This window comes from Ornithodoros turicata, chromosome 6, assembly GCF_037126465.1.
Source record: "Ornithodoros turicata isolate Travis chromosome 6, ASM3712646v1, whole genome shotgun sequence".
Taxonomy (NCBI): Eukaryota; Metazoa; Arthropoda; class Arachnida; order Ixodida; family Argasidae; genus Ornithodoros; species Ornithodoros turicata.
In genome coordinates, this window is record NC_088206.1 from 10,170,350 (window position 1) to 10,185,400 (window position 15,051).

General features: G+C 46.4%; 1 protein-coding gene across 5 annotated transcripts in view; it reads right to left on the minus strand.

Moving 5' to 3' along the window:
- Positions 1-8,558: 8,558 nt before the first annotated feature.
- LOC135399034 (uncharacterized) overlaps positions 8,559-15,051 on the minus strand; it is a 291,504-nt gene continuing 285,011 nt past the window's right edge. For 3 of the 5 annotated variants that reach the window (XM_064630675.1, XM_064630674.1, XM_064630677.1), the window contains 4 exons: positions 14,293-14,446; positions 12,263-13,622; positions 10,378-10,599; positions 8,559-8,770 (listed from right to left, as the gene is read on the minus strand). In XM_064630675.1, coding sequence (XP_064486745.1) covers positions 10,396-10,599; positions 12,263-13,622; positions 14,293-14,426 — 1,698 coding nt within the window. In that variant the 5' untranslated portion in view covers positions 14,427-14,446 and the 3' untranslated portion in view covers positions 8,559-8,770; positions 10,378-10,395. Of the gene's footprint in view, positions 8,771-10,377; positions 10,600-12,262; positions 13,623-14,292; positions 14,447-14,500; positions 14,595-15,051 lie in introns of those variants that run through there. The other 2 variants (XM_064630678.1, XM_064630676.1) reach the window with 2 other exon arrangements.

Consider the following 15,051-nt stretch of genomic DNA (forward strand, 5'->3'; position numbering starts at 1 on the left):
CCGTGTGTTGTTGTCGAATGTATATTTATTGATTATAAAGAGATAACGCTAGGGCGTTTCAAAAGGTAACGGCAAATTGACAGTGTGTTTCACGAAACGAATACCCCAGGCAACTCAAGCCTCTGTGCAGGGAATATAGATTCTTAGGGAAGATTTTGACACTGTCCAATAGTTCGTGTGACGAGCCTAATACCTGAAGAGCGCTTTTTTTTTTCTTTTTAGTTCCGTGTTAAGCGTCGCGAAGATATGAGCTGTGACTGTGGCTGTGAGCGAATGGAGAGACGAAAGCAGGAAAGGAGAGTTTGCGTGCTGGGCCGACTTCTATGGGAACAGTGCTGAAATTGGTCTGGAAAGTATGCGGAACAAGACGGCAAGAAACACACACCTTCAGCGGTCGTGAAAAAAGTTCACGCCTGAATACTTCCGCCGGAAAAAAATCTTTTTCTCTCTTCTCTGGGATAAGGATAGACCAGGATTTTGCATGGCTATCAGAGAAAGGAAGGAATAGCGAGCCAGTACAATGCACTTGTGGAAGAGGAGCAGAAGCAAGGAATACAGAATTGTCCTACAGGTCTTCTGACTGAACGCATTGGTTTCTTTTAGCTTACGCCTTCGCATGGCGGACTGCAGCCTTAACGCTCGCCATGGGCGTGCACAGGATTTTTCCCAAGTGCGTCAAAATGCTACCAGGGGGGGGGGGGGGGGGGGGGTTCCAAGGGTTCGGTTCCGGTTCAGCTCCAGAAAGCAATTATAATGGTTCAAACCGGTTCTTTCCAAACGGTTCGGTTCCTGAACCGGTCCAGGGGCGACGGGTGCGAATGAAGCACAACAGGCAGGTTAAAACAAGCTTCCGTATGTGTGTTACGGTGCTTGATGTGGGCAGGAAAGCGTCAGTAGTCGTTCAGGATTTTGAAAGAGTTTGTGCGATATGAAAGACAAGATTAGTAGGGGTTACAAGAGGAGCATAGCCATGAATTACTCGTTTGGGTTGACTTTCCCCGCACGTAGCTTAGGTCGCGGAGGTTAACTCACCCACAGGATTGCTCGCAGAATCTCACCAGGAATAACAGTCAACCAAGCCTCCTACCTTGGCCTAAGTCATTTAAGTAATTGAAATTATTCGTTACCAGTCAGAATCGCGATTACACGTTAATCAGATAACGACGCTTCATGGTATGTAATTGGATTGGAATGGTGCGATCGTGAGCTCCGGTACATTACGTGTACTAAAGGTCACGTTATTGTGTCAGCATTGACCGCCGACGTGCTCGGCGTTAGAGTGAAGTGTCTGTGGAACAAAGACAAAGCAAGTGCAAACAGACAGTTCGACTCATTTTAGACCCACTGGCGATTTTTAGGTACTGTGTCAGTATGGTCGTTTTTGCTTCTTTTATTTTAAATCCATAAAGGAAGCCAACTTGGCATATTCTTTTCATTCTGACCAGCATGAGTGTGGCCGGTGCTTTACTTTCTAGTGCCCTAGGCACGCCCGGGCAAACTTAATAAACGAAATGACAGTAACTTCACCTCCTGACCAACCATCATCCCGAATGACACCGTTTTTTCAACACGCCCCTGCTTTCAACAAGCCAGGAGAGAACGACGCCACACAAGATTATAGTTGGTGAGGAGGTGAACTTACCGGCATTCCGTTTCGTTAAGTTTGCAGTGTGGCTAGCGTATAAGGGGCTTATGTAAGTTCACATGCGCACACGTTGGGAATTATGCTGCAGCGTTCTACACACGAATACGTGCTAGAGCTGAGCTCAGGTAGTTTGCTTTCGCAATGCACTACGTATAAGAGAACAGAACAAGAAAAAGAAAAACGAAGGGGAGAATATTTGAAAGACCGAAGGTCGCACAGCCGACGACATATATGTCGGTTGGTCCGCGTATTGGTATTTATATACAGGATGCCTGCGATAACGGTAGAGGTGATCTCGAAGACATAGCGCTGTCAAAGAAAAACTGACAGGTTTGTGTTACAAACGGACTGATCCTGAAGTGCAGTGCCTGTTTCTGACGCAAACGTCATAGGAGTGTGTCACTTTCCCATTGACGGTGCTATGTACCAGCGATCATTTCTGCTGCTAGGGTGGACACACTGTGTATAGCTGACTCTGATTAGTATATTATTATAATATGTCACTTATTGGCTACTACCCAAAACTGTCCCTCATTTCCTGTTGATCCCTAATTCTTATATATATTTATGTGTATATGTCTTAGACGTTAGTAGTCCTAGCAGTTTTAAGTTACTATCTGTTGCTATTTCGTGACTCGAGAAGATCCAAATCATCGTTGGGAGGGCACGACTTTTTCGGAAAGCAAGAGGATGTCTACGAAGCTAATATATGAAGAAAAAATACGAAAAATAGTTTTTGTGTTCATGCACAACATCCAAAGTTTCGCACTTAATTCCGTGTGAACCGTTATTTGAACCGGAATCCGGTATTTTTTTACCGGTTTAGTTCCGGTTCAGCTCCAAGATGGCGTCGACTCTTTCGGTTCGGTTTGTTCGGCCAAAAATAACGGGTAATAACGATTTTCGGTTCGGGTTCGGTTCGACTCTGATTTCAATCCCCCACGTTCTTGGGCACCACGTAGATTGTGTTGTGCTCGTCAAATTGCGTTGCTTGCGTTCCAGCCTCATGACAGTTACCTTCCGCCATGTCCAAAGCTCGAGCCAGGGCCACACGATCAGAAAGAGACGCTTAGAGATTTGTAATTATTGCATTCTGTATATTTCACACCAAGCAACAGACAAACGCCGTCGCACTTGAAACAAGCATTGCACTCCTTACAACAAGAACAATGTAATAAACGCTCCAGAAAACACTATTTTCGGAAACAATTAACTCATATACATGAACTAGCCTCGTCTCTCAGTACCACCCACTCACCAAGGCACCTCATTGGATCCCAAACAGCATCACTACCTTGTTCAAACCACCTTGTTCTTCACAATTCTTTCCTTTCCACGCAGTGACAAGCCTTCTTTTGAGCTTCCATGAACGGTCCACAACCAGCACCTAATGCCACACTATGGAAGAGCTTGGCCGTCATCTTGCATTCCTCTCGACTTATATCACTTTCCTGCGGCCTATACTTATTCCGACACAGATCAATCATGCATCGCAGGAAGTTCGTGTCACAGAGCATCCGATCCGCACCACACGTATCATAGCATATGTCGTGGTGATTGCAGCAGATCTCGAACTCCGGCAGCGGGAGCATGGTCACGTCAAGTGGGAAATCGACGGTTCCGCATCCATTGGAACTTTTCGTATGACCTGGCCTCGGTACTGGCTTGTGGCCTGGTAGGGAACACCTGTACACGCAATCTGTAGCTGATGTTTCTTGGGCGGAGGTGAAGCTTAGCAAGAACACAAAAACGAATGCGCGGGGTAACATGTCAGCGCTGACGCAGAATGCAGTACTTTACTCTTCCCTTGAGGACTGATGAAGCACTACTAGTACGTTCACTAAGCACACTTGGCAGGATTATCTTCTACAGTGCGTTGTCAAACGTGCGAACACGTCGTTTTCCTCGTTCGGCACGGCCCCAGTCCTCATCTTCAGCAGAATTACATGTTCGCCACATCAAATTTCGTGTTCACTTACGACACTTCTGCGCAACAAGCGTTGTCGCAAAAGGCGTTGTGCTTCGCAGTCCGTTTACAACGATGCTTCCAAGATATTGTCACACGGACGTTCAGATGCAACGAAATTTAAATATATCACGAGCGTCACGTACAATAATCAATACAAAAGTCGCACATACGTCACTCACAATATAATCCTGAACTGTATTGTCCTCCGCGCTAATTTCAATATTTGTCCTGGAGCCTTAGGGTGTCGGTGACGTCGACGACAAAGTGGCAGCGTCCCCCATCTAACAATAGTGGCAATAGCATTACTTTCGCCGCATCTGCTCCTGCATATCGTACCGAGCACGCGACTCTCGCTGTCATTCGCGAAGCTCGTCCGTTCTTCCGATACTGCGATGGTAATACGATTTCGCGCACTCTCGTTACAGCGATCCACAACACCGCTTGCTTGGGGCTTTCCGCCAGAGACACGCGTTAAAATGTTACGCTACCGTTCAGCTCTGGCGTCAGCTTGGAGGCGTACAGCTGCGTGAACACCTGCTAATTCAGCAGATTTTAGTGTCCCACATTGTTCGCGGCAGAATGGTAAAGTGGATGTCACAGAACAGGTGTTCTGGTACTTTAACAGAACAGCAACAGAAAAAGTTCTGGTACTTTGGATGTGGATGGGTCTGAATCGATAGATTACTTAGATAAGTTCAGAAGTATTTTTCTTTAATATGCAGAAATTGAATTCGGTGTCCGACCAATTGTGGAACAAAAAAAAAAAAAAAAAAAAAGAAATCAAGCACAGCGGTATTCATGAGATATGCCACAGGTGGTATCCGCGGGAGGTTTATTTTAAAGCCACGGTCGCATCCAGTCAATTTCAAAACTAAGGTATCATTGTATTCATCGTTGAACACTGACCACGGCATCGAAAATACCACGTGAAAGTGGTGGCGCTCTTTGACAAGCTGTTCGATGGAATACATGACAATAAGAAAAAAAAAAAAACGCCGGATGATGAGGGCAGTGTGTGACCGAACAAATCGCATTTAAATCAAATTCTCACTTTGAAGAGAACATTAAATCAAATCCAGGTGAAGTCCGGATTTAAGTTTCTCGTAGTAAGTCAAATCATTGCAAATCGCGATTTATTTTCGGCCTACCAAATCAAATCCCTTTTTAAATCCGCCTTTGTCAAATCAATCCGGAAGAGGGGCTATAAAGCCGAACAGCCGTTGAAATGGTCTCAGAAACTCTTACCTATTATACAAATCTCGACTTGTTACACAAAGCAGGGAATTTTCAACAGTTCCGTAACTACGGACCAGAGACGGAAGGCATCACTGGAAGTGAAATTTCATCAGTAGATAAATTTACTGCGGCAAAACCAAGAAGACATGGGAAGCTAGGACCCTGCAGACTGATGACAACATTTAGCTTCGCCTTTCTCCTTCCTTTGCTGTCTCTTTGCCTAATCCTTTAGGTAGCGAGGCGTGAAACGCTTTGCTATTTACTGGCTAGTCTTTGCTATGCGTATGGCAAACGTGGTATTTCTTGATGTGCAATACCCTCCCTCTTCATTGCTGGTTTGCGCCTATAGTCATGTCCACTCTCGTTTTGTGTCGCCGTCTTTATACCCCCTCCTCAAGCTCAAGGAAATGATGCCTTCCTCAAAAACTTGTAAAGATCCATATGAAAGAAAACGATGGGAACAGCACTATATCATATATAATGCTGAGCGAACCGAGAGGTATACAGTGCTGTAGGAATTGTGACAGACTGGAAATAATAACACGCCTGGCCCCTCCGCCTGCTCACTTATAAACTATGCCGTACATTTACGTAAACCATGCAAAACCGACGCACTATTCAGTGTAAATCGGAATTCTACTGAATTACTGGTGGGGGTGGGTGGGGTGATGTAGGGGGAAGGTGCGGTCAGCCTGCTCAGTAGTGGCGGCTCGGTGCACCCAGGGGTGGGAGAAGAGGGGAGGGTGAAAGAGGGAGAGATGATGGTGGCACTGGAGAGGGAGGGGTGTGCTAACTCTCTTGCTCTGGGAATGGGTAGTCCAAAGAACTATCCACCACAGAAAACATCCGAGCATCCCTCAGTATGGTCTTCGTTAGGATGCCTCCTGTACCACGGTAATCACCAGGATTATTGGCGAAGTTAACCCCATGAATTACTGATACAATGGGCTGGGAGAACAAACCTTTATCCTTTCAACACTTGCGGAGGTTATCGGAGCAGAAAATTGTGCCAGAAATTTCATCTTGTATATCCCTTTCAGTGACCATATAAGAAATTGAATCTGCTCCCTCCTATACAAAACAAAATAATCCAAACCCTTCCAAAAAGAAAGGCAAGATGCGAATCTCAAATCCTCCAGCAAAAACTTGAGTTAGTCCAAATGCAAATCCTGCAGCAAACACTTGATTTAGTCCTAATGCAAATCCCCTAGCAAAAACGTGATTCAATCCGTATCTCGAAATCCTTCTACAGATACGCGATTCAACATCCAAATCCAGCCCGGTAATTTCTCACCAATGAAATCCCGCGGGAACTGCGATAGGTCATCCTTTTTTACTCTCCCTTCCCTTTGGGAGTCCGTAAATAATTCGGCCATTCGCCACCATCCCAACTTTTACATCGACCTATATCGTCCTCGGACAAGCGCAGGTCCCCAACTGGATTATTATACCTTCTATGTCTCAATGTACTGATGCAATGAACCACGACAACTCAGGCCACTGGTCGTTACCGGTGCGGTAGTAAAAATTATTTGGTGTGGTGTGGTGAGGCATGGGAGCGGGAGAAATGGACCAAAGCGTCAAAACAGGCGCGGGCGCAAAACACACTCTATCTAGTGGTAACGCTGTATGTGCCATTGCCGTCACCTTCAACTGCTTCAGTGGCGCCTCCGCATGTTTGCGTTGGGAGCATCTTTCCGAGACACATGCCCCAGTACCGGTTACAGTACGCCGCTGTAGACCGCAACACACAAACACACATCGCCTATACTAGCGATCCAGGAACCCAGCTCACGCGACCGCTTCCACCTGGGCTTCCTCACCGGTCCTCATGTTCGGCAAGCCAGCAGGGAACCATATCTTCTGGCAGGCAAGGGGCACGGGGCCACTGTTTCACCGGGGACTTGCAGGGAGACCACAGTGAGCTCAGTTCCCGGTCTCCACCTGCTTCGTTATGGTCCTCACAGACACTTTGCTAGGTCAGCACTTGGAGCTAACCGCTCACGTACCGGTAACAGTATTCTCGCCCTCTTACCTACGCCACTTCAGCCCTTCACTGAAACCCGCCAGGCTTACATTGCGTTTGCCCAATGCCATCATGCAGTTGCTCTGCACACTGCCGTAACAACAAGTCGAATGGCCAGACGCCTTTCGTCCATGCGTCGTCCTCATTCTCCACCTCGTGCAACCGACGCGGACCTCAACCGCAAGCACCGTTCTGCGCCTGAGGGGGAGGTGTGATGTAGCGGCCCGTGGACGACGGCGGCGGCGGCGCGCCACTTCTGCCGCGTGCCATGGCACAACCCGGTCAGTTCTATCGGCAACGTCCTGAAGCGAGGCACGGGCTGAGAAACTCCCCAGCACATCAGGCCCTCCAGGATATTCCACCATCACCCATCAGGACTCCATGTAAAGGAACAACACCTCCTCTCAAGAGTATGCCGAAATTCACTCTCGGGGGAAAAAAGGCGAAAACGTCATTCCGAACACCACTGTGGGGACCAACGACGACGACTACCGCAACAGCGGGCACGCGCTACGTTACGGAAGGCAAAATTATGGATGGACCCTGAGACCGACTTCCAAGAGAAAGAGAGGATCTGGAGACATTACATCAAATTCAGACTACCTAGGGCTAAGCTAGGCCTATAGCTGGCATCGGCTTTGACCGATTAGCAGGCTAGTAAGTCGCTGTAACAGCTACCTCTCTGAGACGGAAGCCAGAAGATGCAGCCACCCTGTGTATTCCTAATATTTAGTGATATTTAGAGCCTGAAGTTTTAGGGTTTAACCTGATTCTGCCCCAAATTTGCACCCAGAATTGAAGGTTGCCACTTTAGGGTGAAACCTGATTTTTACCTGACAAATTGCCCTCACTGAAACGTCTGTAGGAACACATATTAGCTTGTTTGGCAGTAAACACAATTACATCACTGTTTGTACCAAACCAGTACAATTGGTCTGAGTAATAGAGCCAGATTTCCTCCTGAATTTAGCATAATGAAAGTTTTCCCACCCAAATTCGCATGAATTTAGAGCACATGTTTATTTCCCCAATTTTTACCACCCGAATTTGGGAAAAAATATTTCCCAAAAACTTCACTAATGATATTCCATAATGCGCTTTTCTTTTTCCCGATGCGTACAGGATGTCGTCCACGCCGTAATAAGGAATGATAACGTCGGGGCCTAATGTGTAAGCGTGTTCAATGGCAAAAATTGTGGCGGTATGACACGTAGAAAAACAATAATTTTTTCCTCAGTACTCTGATGTGCAGTACAATGCATGCATGGTGTAACAAACCAGACATGTCAAAATGTCACAGCCCTTGCGAAGTGTCACTGACAGTCCTTTATGACCGCCAACAAACGCAAACATAAACTAATTACGAAGGCAATCTGAAGAAAAAATAATATCGTGATGACGAATAGCATCAAGAAGACAAGGATAGGGGTAGAAGTAGACAGGACAACTGAAGTTTACTCAAGGAACACAGCATCTTAAATGCTAACATCTAGGGCACTGACTATCATCTAAAAATATGCAGAGAGGACAAAGGTTTCTACCCTGTCCTTGTCTTCTTGCTGCTATTCGTCACATTAAATCTATACCAAATACCCCGGATTGTTCCTATTGTGAAAAAATAATACAATACAATATATTATAGAATATAAAATATAATAAAAAAGAAAGCTTCGAGAAACAACTAGTTCAAGAATATTTTATGCACATATAAAGTACCCTGTTTGTTTCACAAATTGTAAGGCACATCAAGACCCCCTGTTTGAGCTGTTCACCAGGTGAAATGCTGCTGCGGCCCATTTGTTGAAGTGAAGACATTGAATGCGCACACCTGCCTTCAGCATAGGAATTTTTATGGACGGCTTCATCACCGCATTACGGGGGTTGGACCAGAATGCTGAAATGAACACAAAATCATACTTTTGAAGTAGAGCATTATGCCAAGAAAAGAGAGATATTCCAGATGTTACATCAACATGTGTATATTCGTACATTTGGAGCATGAAGTTTTCGGGAATTTTTTTTTTTCTAAATTCGGGGGGTAAAAATTGGGTAAATAAACATGCGCTCTAAATACATGCGAATTCGGGTTGGAAAAAACTTTCAGTATGCCAAATTTGGGGAGATATCGGGCCCAGTTACTCAAACTAACTGTCACTGGTTTGGTACAAATTGTGATATGCGACTGCATTTGCTTCCAAACAAATTAGTGTGCTTTCCTAAAGACATATCAGTGAGGGCTAAAATATGCAGGGGTAAAAATCTGGTTTCACCTTAAAAAGGCAACCTTAATTTCGTGGTGCACGTTCTGGGAAGAATCGGGTTAAACCCTAAAACTTCAGGCTCTATGTACATTGTGCTTAGTTTTTCTAATAAATTCAGACAACAAATGTGCAAAGAACTGTGCAGTGGGAGGACTGTACAGTGCTGGACAAAAGTTTACGGAACACGTTCTGGCGCATTCCTTCTTCAAAGTGACACGCTGTCATCAATCCAAGGGGAGAATAAAGACAACAAACCACCAGAGCAACAAAAGGGGATGTGTACTTTGTGGTACTGCATGATGTGGGTTCATGTGTGATGGGTGAGGCACTGTTATGTGGGCAGATAACTTAGCACAGCTGCACCATTCGTGGATAATACAGTAAGCCTGTCAATGGCAACAAAACCATATGGTCATGGATGTCAATGGTGCATGCAGAGATCGGTCTCGACGTGATTGTGTACGGACCAGTACAAGGAGGAATGAGGGCTTTGTAGGACGTGGAGCTGCAATGAAGATGTAAGCAGCCCATTGAAAATCAAGGCTGACATATACAGGGTGTCCTAGAAAACATGTCACTGAATTGTAACGCAAAACTACGCCACCTTGAATCACGTGGTCAATGGCATTTTCTTTAATGAGTTTTTGCCACCTCCTGATGTGAATGTAACCTAATGCAAGTCTTATTATGTGAATTTTTATGAACTGAACTCAAAAATTTGCCAAGTAAAGGTCACTTTTCTGTACCACCAATGTGAAGCGCATGCCGAATTTACTCAAATTCATGATAACTGACAGGGGAAAAAATAGCCGAACATGCTCGGAACACCAACATCGTAACGCTAGACGACTTCTTGAGCACCTTCGTTGTCAGTCTGACGAAGGAGGTTGCCAGCCCATAGAGGGACAGTAGAAAAAGCGACAGTTCTCAATTGGGAGAGGGAAGGCATGATTCCAGCAGAAGCCGGATGTGATAAGCCATGCCTGTCTTACCAACACTTCTGGTATCCCAGTGTGGGCCAAGTTTCGCAACCCCCTTCTGTCGTACTGACAACAAGGGCACAAAAAAAGTCGTCGAGCGCTAGGCTGTTTGCACTCGAAAACACGTGATGTTCGAAATGAAACTCCCCATTCATGGTCTCAAAATAAAAGTTGTTGTTGTTGTTTAACGTATGCGAAAGTGCATCTGGAGCAGTAATCACTCTTTTCTGGATCAAGTCAGGGCAAAAATTCATTAGCACCTCGAGGCAGGTGACAAGTCAAAGGAACCCAGCTTCCCAGCGCGGCTCTGACTTCGCACCGGTGTCCTGGTTCGGTGCCACGTCATCATCCTGAGCCGGCAGGTCGGTTTCACTCAGCGCCGTCGATTCCTTCACTGGAGTCACGATGCCTATTATCTTCAACGTGCACATCTTTCTCGGTTTCTTCTTTGGACCACCAATCAATTTTACACTAGCAACCTTCTGCAAAAAGCCATCATTCACATTAACATTTTCGCACGATGGTTCACATGAAGTGTGTAGTAACAGCATGCAAAACTGGACAGGGATGCCAAGCACAAAGTGCCTTCAGCCCCTGGTGCATTGTATTAGTTTTGTCGCTATGGCACAACGTAATCGTATGTTCCCACTTGGCAAAGACACCATTCCTACAATATCGTTCAAACCAGTCTTGGGTAAGTTACTTCTAAAAAGTAACTGAGTTGCAGTTATAGTTACTTTCTTGGTCAGGTAACTAGTTACAGTTACAGTGACTGAGAGAAAGTAACTTAGTTACATTACAGTTACTTTTTATAAAACTGACTATGAGAGGGTGATACAATCGTTAAAAACGTACATTTATTTACATTTACTTAAGTGCAATAAAAGTATTATTGCACTTAACCAGAAGCTGTATAAGTCAATATGTGGCTCTCCCACAGGGAAAAATACGACATGTGTACGTATGTAAAAAAGAATAGACATTTATTCGAGTAACTAGTTACATTTTGCAGTTACATTCACAGAAATAGTAACTACTTACAGTTAAAAGCTACTTTTCTGGAAATGTAACTAGTTACTGTAACTAGTTAACCCCAAAAGTAACTAGTTACAGTTACAAGTAACTTAGTTACTACACAAGACTGGTTCAAACACAAGAATTAGTTCATGGCAGCCACATTATTCAAGGATGCCATCTACCATCAATTACGCAACCTTTCCCACAAGTGGAGCCTTCACCTGCGATGTAATGCCGACTGGGGCAGGGCCGGCAGGGCAGGACATTAGAGTAGATTTAAGGAGTACCTGGAGGAACAAAGGTACCGAAAAAGACACTGTAAAACTCCAGATTTTTGTGATGACCGAATCTTGACCAGGTTTGCAATTGGCATTTTTCCATAAAATTAAAGGCCAGCAAAATATTAGTTACGAGAACAGAAACATATCAGCACTGTAGTTTGCAACGAAGGGGTTTCATAGAGTCGAAGTGACCCATGGAAAATGATTTGACGCGGCACAATAACAAGCTTAGCACACAATGAGCACACGTTGGCAATGTTTTCACCACAGGACGACGACTCCACATTCGTTCAAATATTATTTCAACATCTCACACTGAAACGCAGCTTCTGAATATAAAATTGAATGTTTTTGTCAGTGATGCCAAAAAAGGTTTTGCATCAACAGGGGTGTTGTGGTAATACCGACAATTCCCTGTGCCCTCACACAGCCGATTAGTAAAGCCCCGAAATTACTATGCGTCTTCGATTCGTGAAAAAGTGCAATGGTGCAGTGCAAAAGAGTGCAAACAAAATTGCACAACAGGCGCTGCTATCTCGCAAAGTACACTGAACTCACTCCAATAGAAAAGTGTAAGCTGAGATAGAGATTTTACTTGATATAGTCAATTTTCCAATCATGATTTTCTGAGATTTTATAATGCATTGGATGACAGCAACTGGAAAGGCAAAAACATGCGCGACTGATGAAAGCTGGTCCACATCACTGCTCCTCGTTTTCTATCCACTGGTGTCCTCCAGCACAAACAGAGTTGAGTATAAGATTCACAGTGTTTTGAGTGCCTTTCTAATATATCTATGGCTTGATGCGCACAAGCCAAGTTTACAAAGCTGAAAGTCAAACCAACCTGCAGTGGCGGTAAGGAGCCAATCGTCGTCCTGCAAATTTCCGCCCTGCGCTGCTTCATCTTATCGAGAGCGTCTTCGTTTGTGCTGTCCTCGAACCTCCACATGCGCTGCTGCGTCATGCCTTCCTGCAGCTCGGAGTTGACCTTCCACCGCGGAGACGCAACGCTACTCGGCGCGGGGATGTCGGAGACGGTCTGTTTCTCTTCGTCGTCGGGTCTTTTCTCGCTGTCAAACTGGAGAAGCCCGGACTGGAACAGCACCTTAGCGTCTTTCGGCGGCTCTTCGGCGGCTTTAGCCGGCGGCACAGGTGAGGTGCTGCTACGTGACACGGGAGAAGTCCTCGTCCTGGTGCTGCTCGACGGCGACATTCTCTTCACCGAGTCTCCTTTTCGATCCTTTTTCGCTTTTCCTTTCGCGTGTCTGGGACCTCCCCTGTCGTAACCAATATCACGAGGCCCTAACAGGGGAAAACTACTCTTCCGAATCGGGGGCTCCCTCGCTGCCTTCGGATACAAGTAATTTTTCCGTCTCTTCGACTCGTCTCTGTCGATGCGAGAAGACGTCCTCGATTCGTCACCCGCAGTGCGCTGCGACTTCTCCGACTTCGAGGCCTCGATGTCACGGCTGTACTCCTCGGAGAGCTGCGCCGCCACCTCCCTCCCCCAGAGGGCCTCGGCCCTTTCCTGCACTTCGCTGGCGCTCGCCTCGGCAACATCTATGTTCATCAGGTCCGCCATTTCGTCGATGATCAGCGAGAGGTTGTTGAGGGACGACCGGAGCTTCTCAGCGGAGGCCTTGCCCGGATGACTCGAGGACTCCGAACTTGTCAGACGAGCCAGGGCCTCTCGCTCGACCCGTCGTCTGTTCTCCAGTCTACTCTTCACACGTTCATACTCTGCCTTGAACTCTTCGACATCTCCTTCCCGTCGCGGAGAAGACGCCGATTCAGGAGGGAATACCCCGTACGTGCTGCAGGGTGCTGCCCCCTCCATTTGAGAAACGTCGGCGTTGGCCACCGTGTCGGGTTTCAAAGATGGAAAGTAGTGGGGACCCATGTACTCTATGGGCAAGACCTTGCGTTGGTCTCTTAACGGATCCTCGAGCGGCGAAGGCTTGGCCGACACTGGGGTCGACGTCTGCGGACCGCGCACCCTTAGAAAATCCGGAGGGGAGGAGTACATGCTGTCGGGAGGAGTAGACGGCGACGTTTCATCTAGAAACGCTCGAGGGGGAAACGCGTGCGCGCTCGGCTTAGATCCACCTTCGTGCCCGTCCGCTTCGTCCCTGCCCCACTCGGCTGGATCTTGGTCCAACAAATACTGGTTCCACTGGTAAGGTTCAGGAAGCGAGCTTGGTACCCTGGAATTTTAGGGATTTTTAATGTCGGTGCAGAAAACAGTTACAACCGTTATCGTAAAGAGAGCACCAGCAATTGGTTGGAAATGACATGCACGTGACAATGTCATGTTTTTCTGCTTAATATCCATCTAGAACGGAAGGTAAAGGAGCTGATAAAGGGAGACTTGGCAAGGATTAAAAAAAAATAGCGAAGATGCACCGCTCCCTTGATACCGAATACAACATTTCGCATTCAATTTGTGCTAGTAATTAATTCATACACGATGACAATATCAAGCCGAAAACCAATATGCAAAGCGCACAGCAGTTCGCCCAGAGGAAGATACGGTGACACGAACCAGCACTGTCGTCTGCTACGATGCTTGCATTCTTCCATGCCGGATGATGTCAGCGGTGTTGCTTTCGGCGCCCTCTTGCTTCACAGTGGCGAAGCACTCACTTTGTAATAATTCGTTAGAATAAAATTCGCGCACTTCGGGAACGCAACATCTCGTATGTATGTCCCTGACACCCCAAGGGTTACTGCTATGTCACAATCTTTGTGGTGATTTTGTTGCGGAGTCTCTCTAGCCAGTGCCACAGACGTGACAGAGGCTGTTCCATAGGTTCTTGCTCCTCGTCCACGAGGGGAAACCACGTCCGATAAACATGGAGAAAGAATGTTTCTCACCTTCGGCTTTCTCCTGTAACGAGCTGCTGCAATTCAGCATGCAAAGATTCTATGTGTCGCTGCAGAATGGATCCAATATCGAAAATATTCTCGCGACGGTCACCAGTAGTCTGAGGAGGTGTGTGGCCGTCCATCTTTTGAAGCTATTCTGAAACTGTCGAACCACTCAGTTAGCCAGTGGTGGGCAATTAACAAAACCCAAATTTACCATCATTCACCTGTCCGTCACGATACTGCTACGAACACTTCCACATACACACGGCTAATTTTTCGTGACAGAACACGTACAAAATGTTCTTCTGTTCGTGCGTTATTTCCAGGCCAAACGCACCACCAACAACCACATGCCACGATGAGCCGTAACGCTTGTCCATAGCGCGTTTAATAAATTTCGCCGTGCGCTCGTTGTTGCCGACATATCGCTTACACGCAGCAACGCAGAGGCACATGCTGTCTTCGAGAACTTTCCCTGTCATTTCAGTGTACCTCACATGCGGGAATTCCACATCAGTCGTGTCCGGACTGTGCATGTCGACCACGATTGATCAGCGGCGTTCTTCTACACTGCACTGCATACCCATATTGGCCTCACCGTGTTGCACGACCACCAATGCCAGTCACAAATATCCACGTGCATGGGCGACAACATACACCACAGGCACCGGAAAAGCAACAAATTACATTCGCCTGTTGCTACAGCTCATCTCTATGGGCGCCATTGTCGATCCTGTCATCTGTCTGCCGGTCAATCACCTTCAC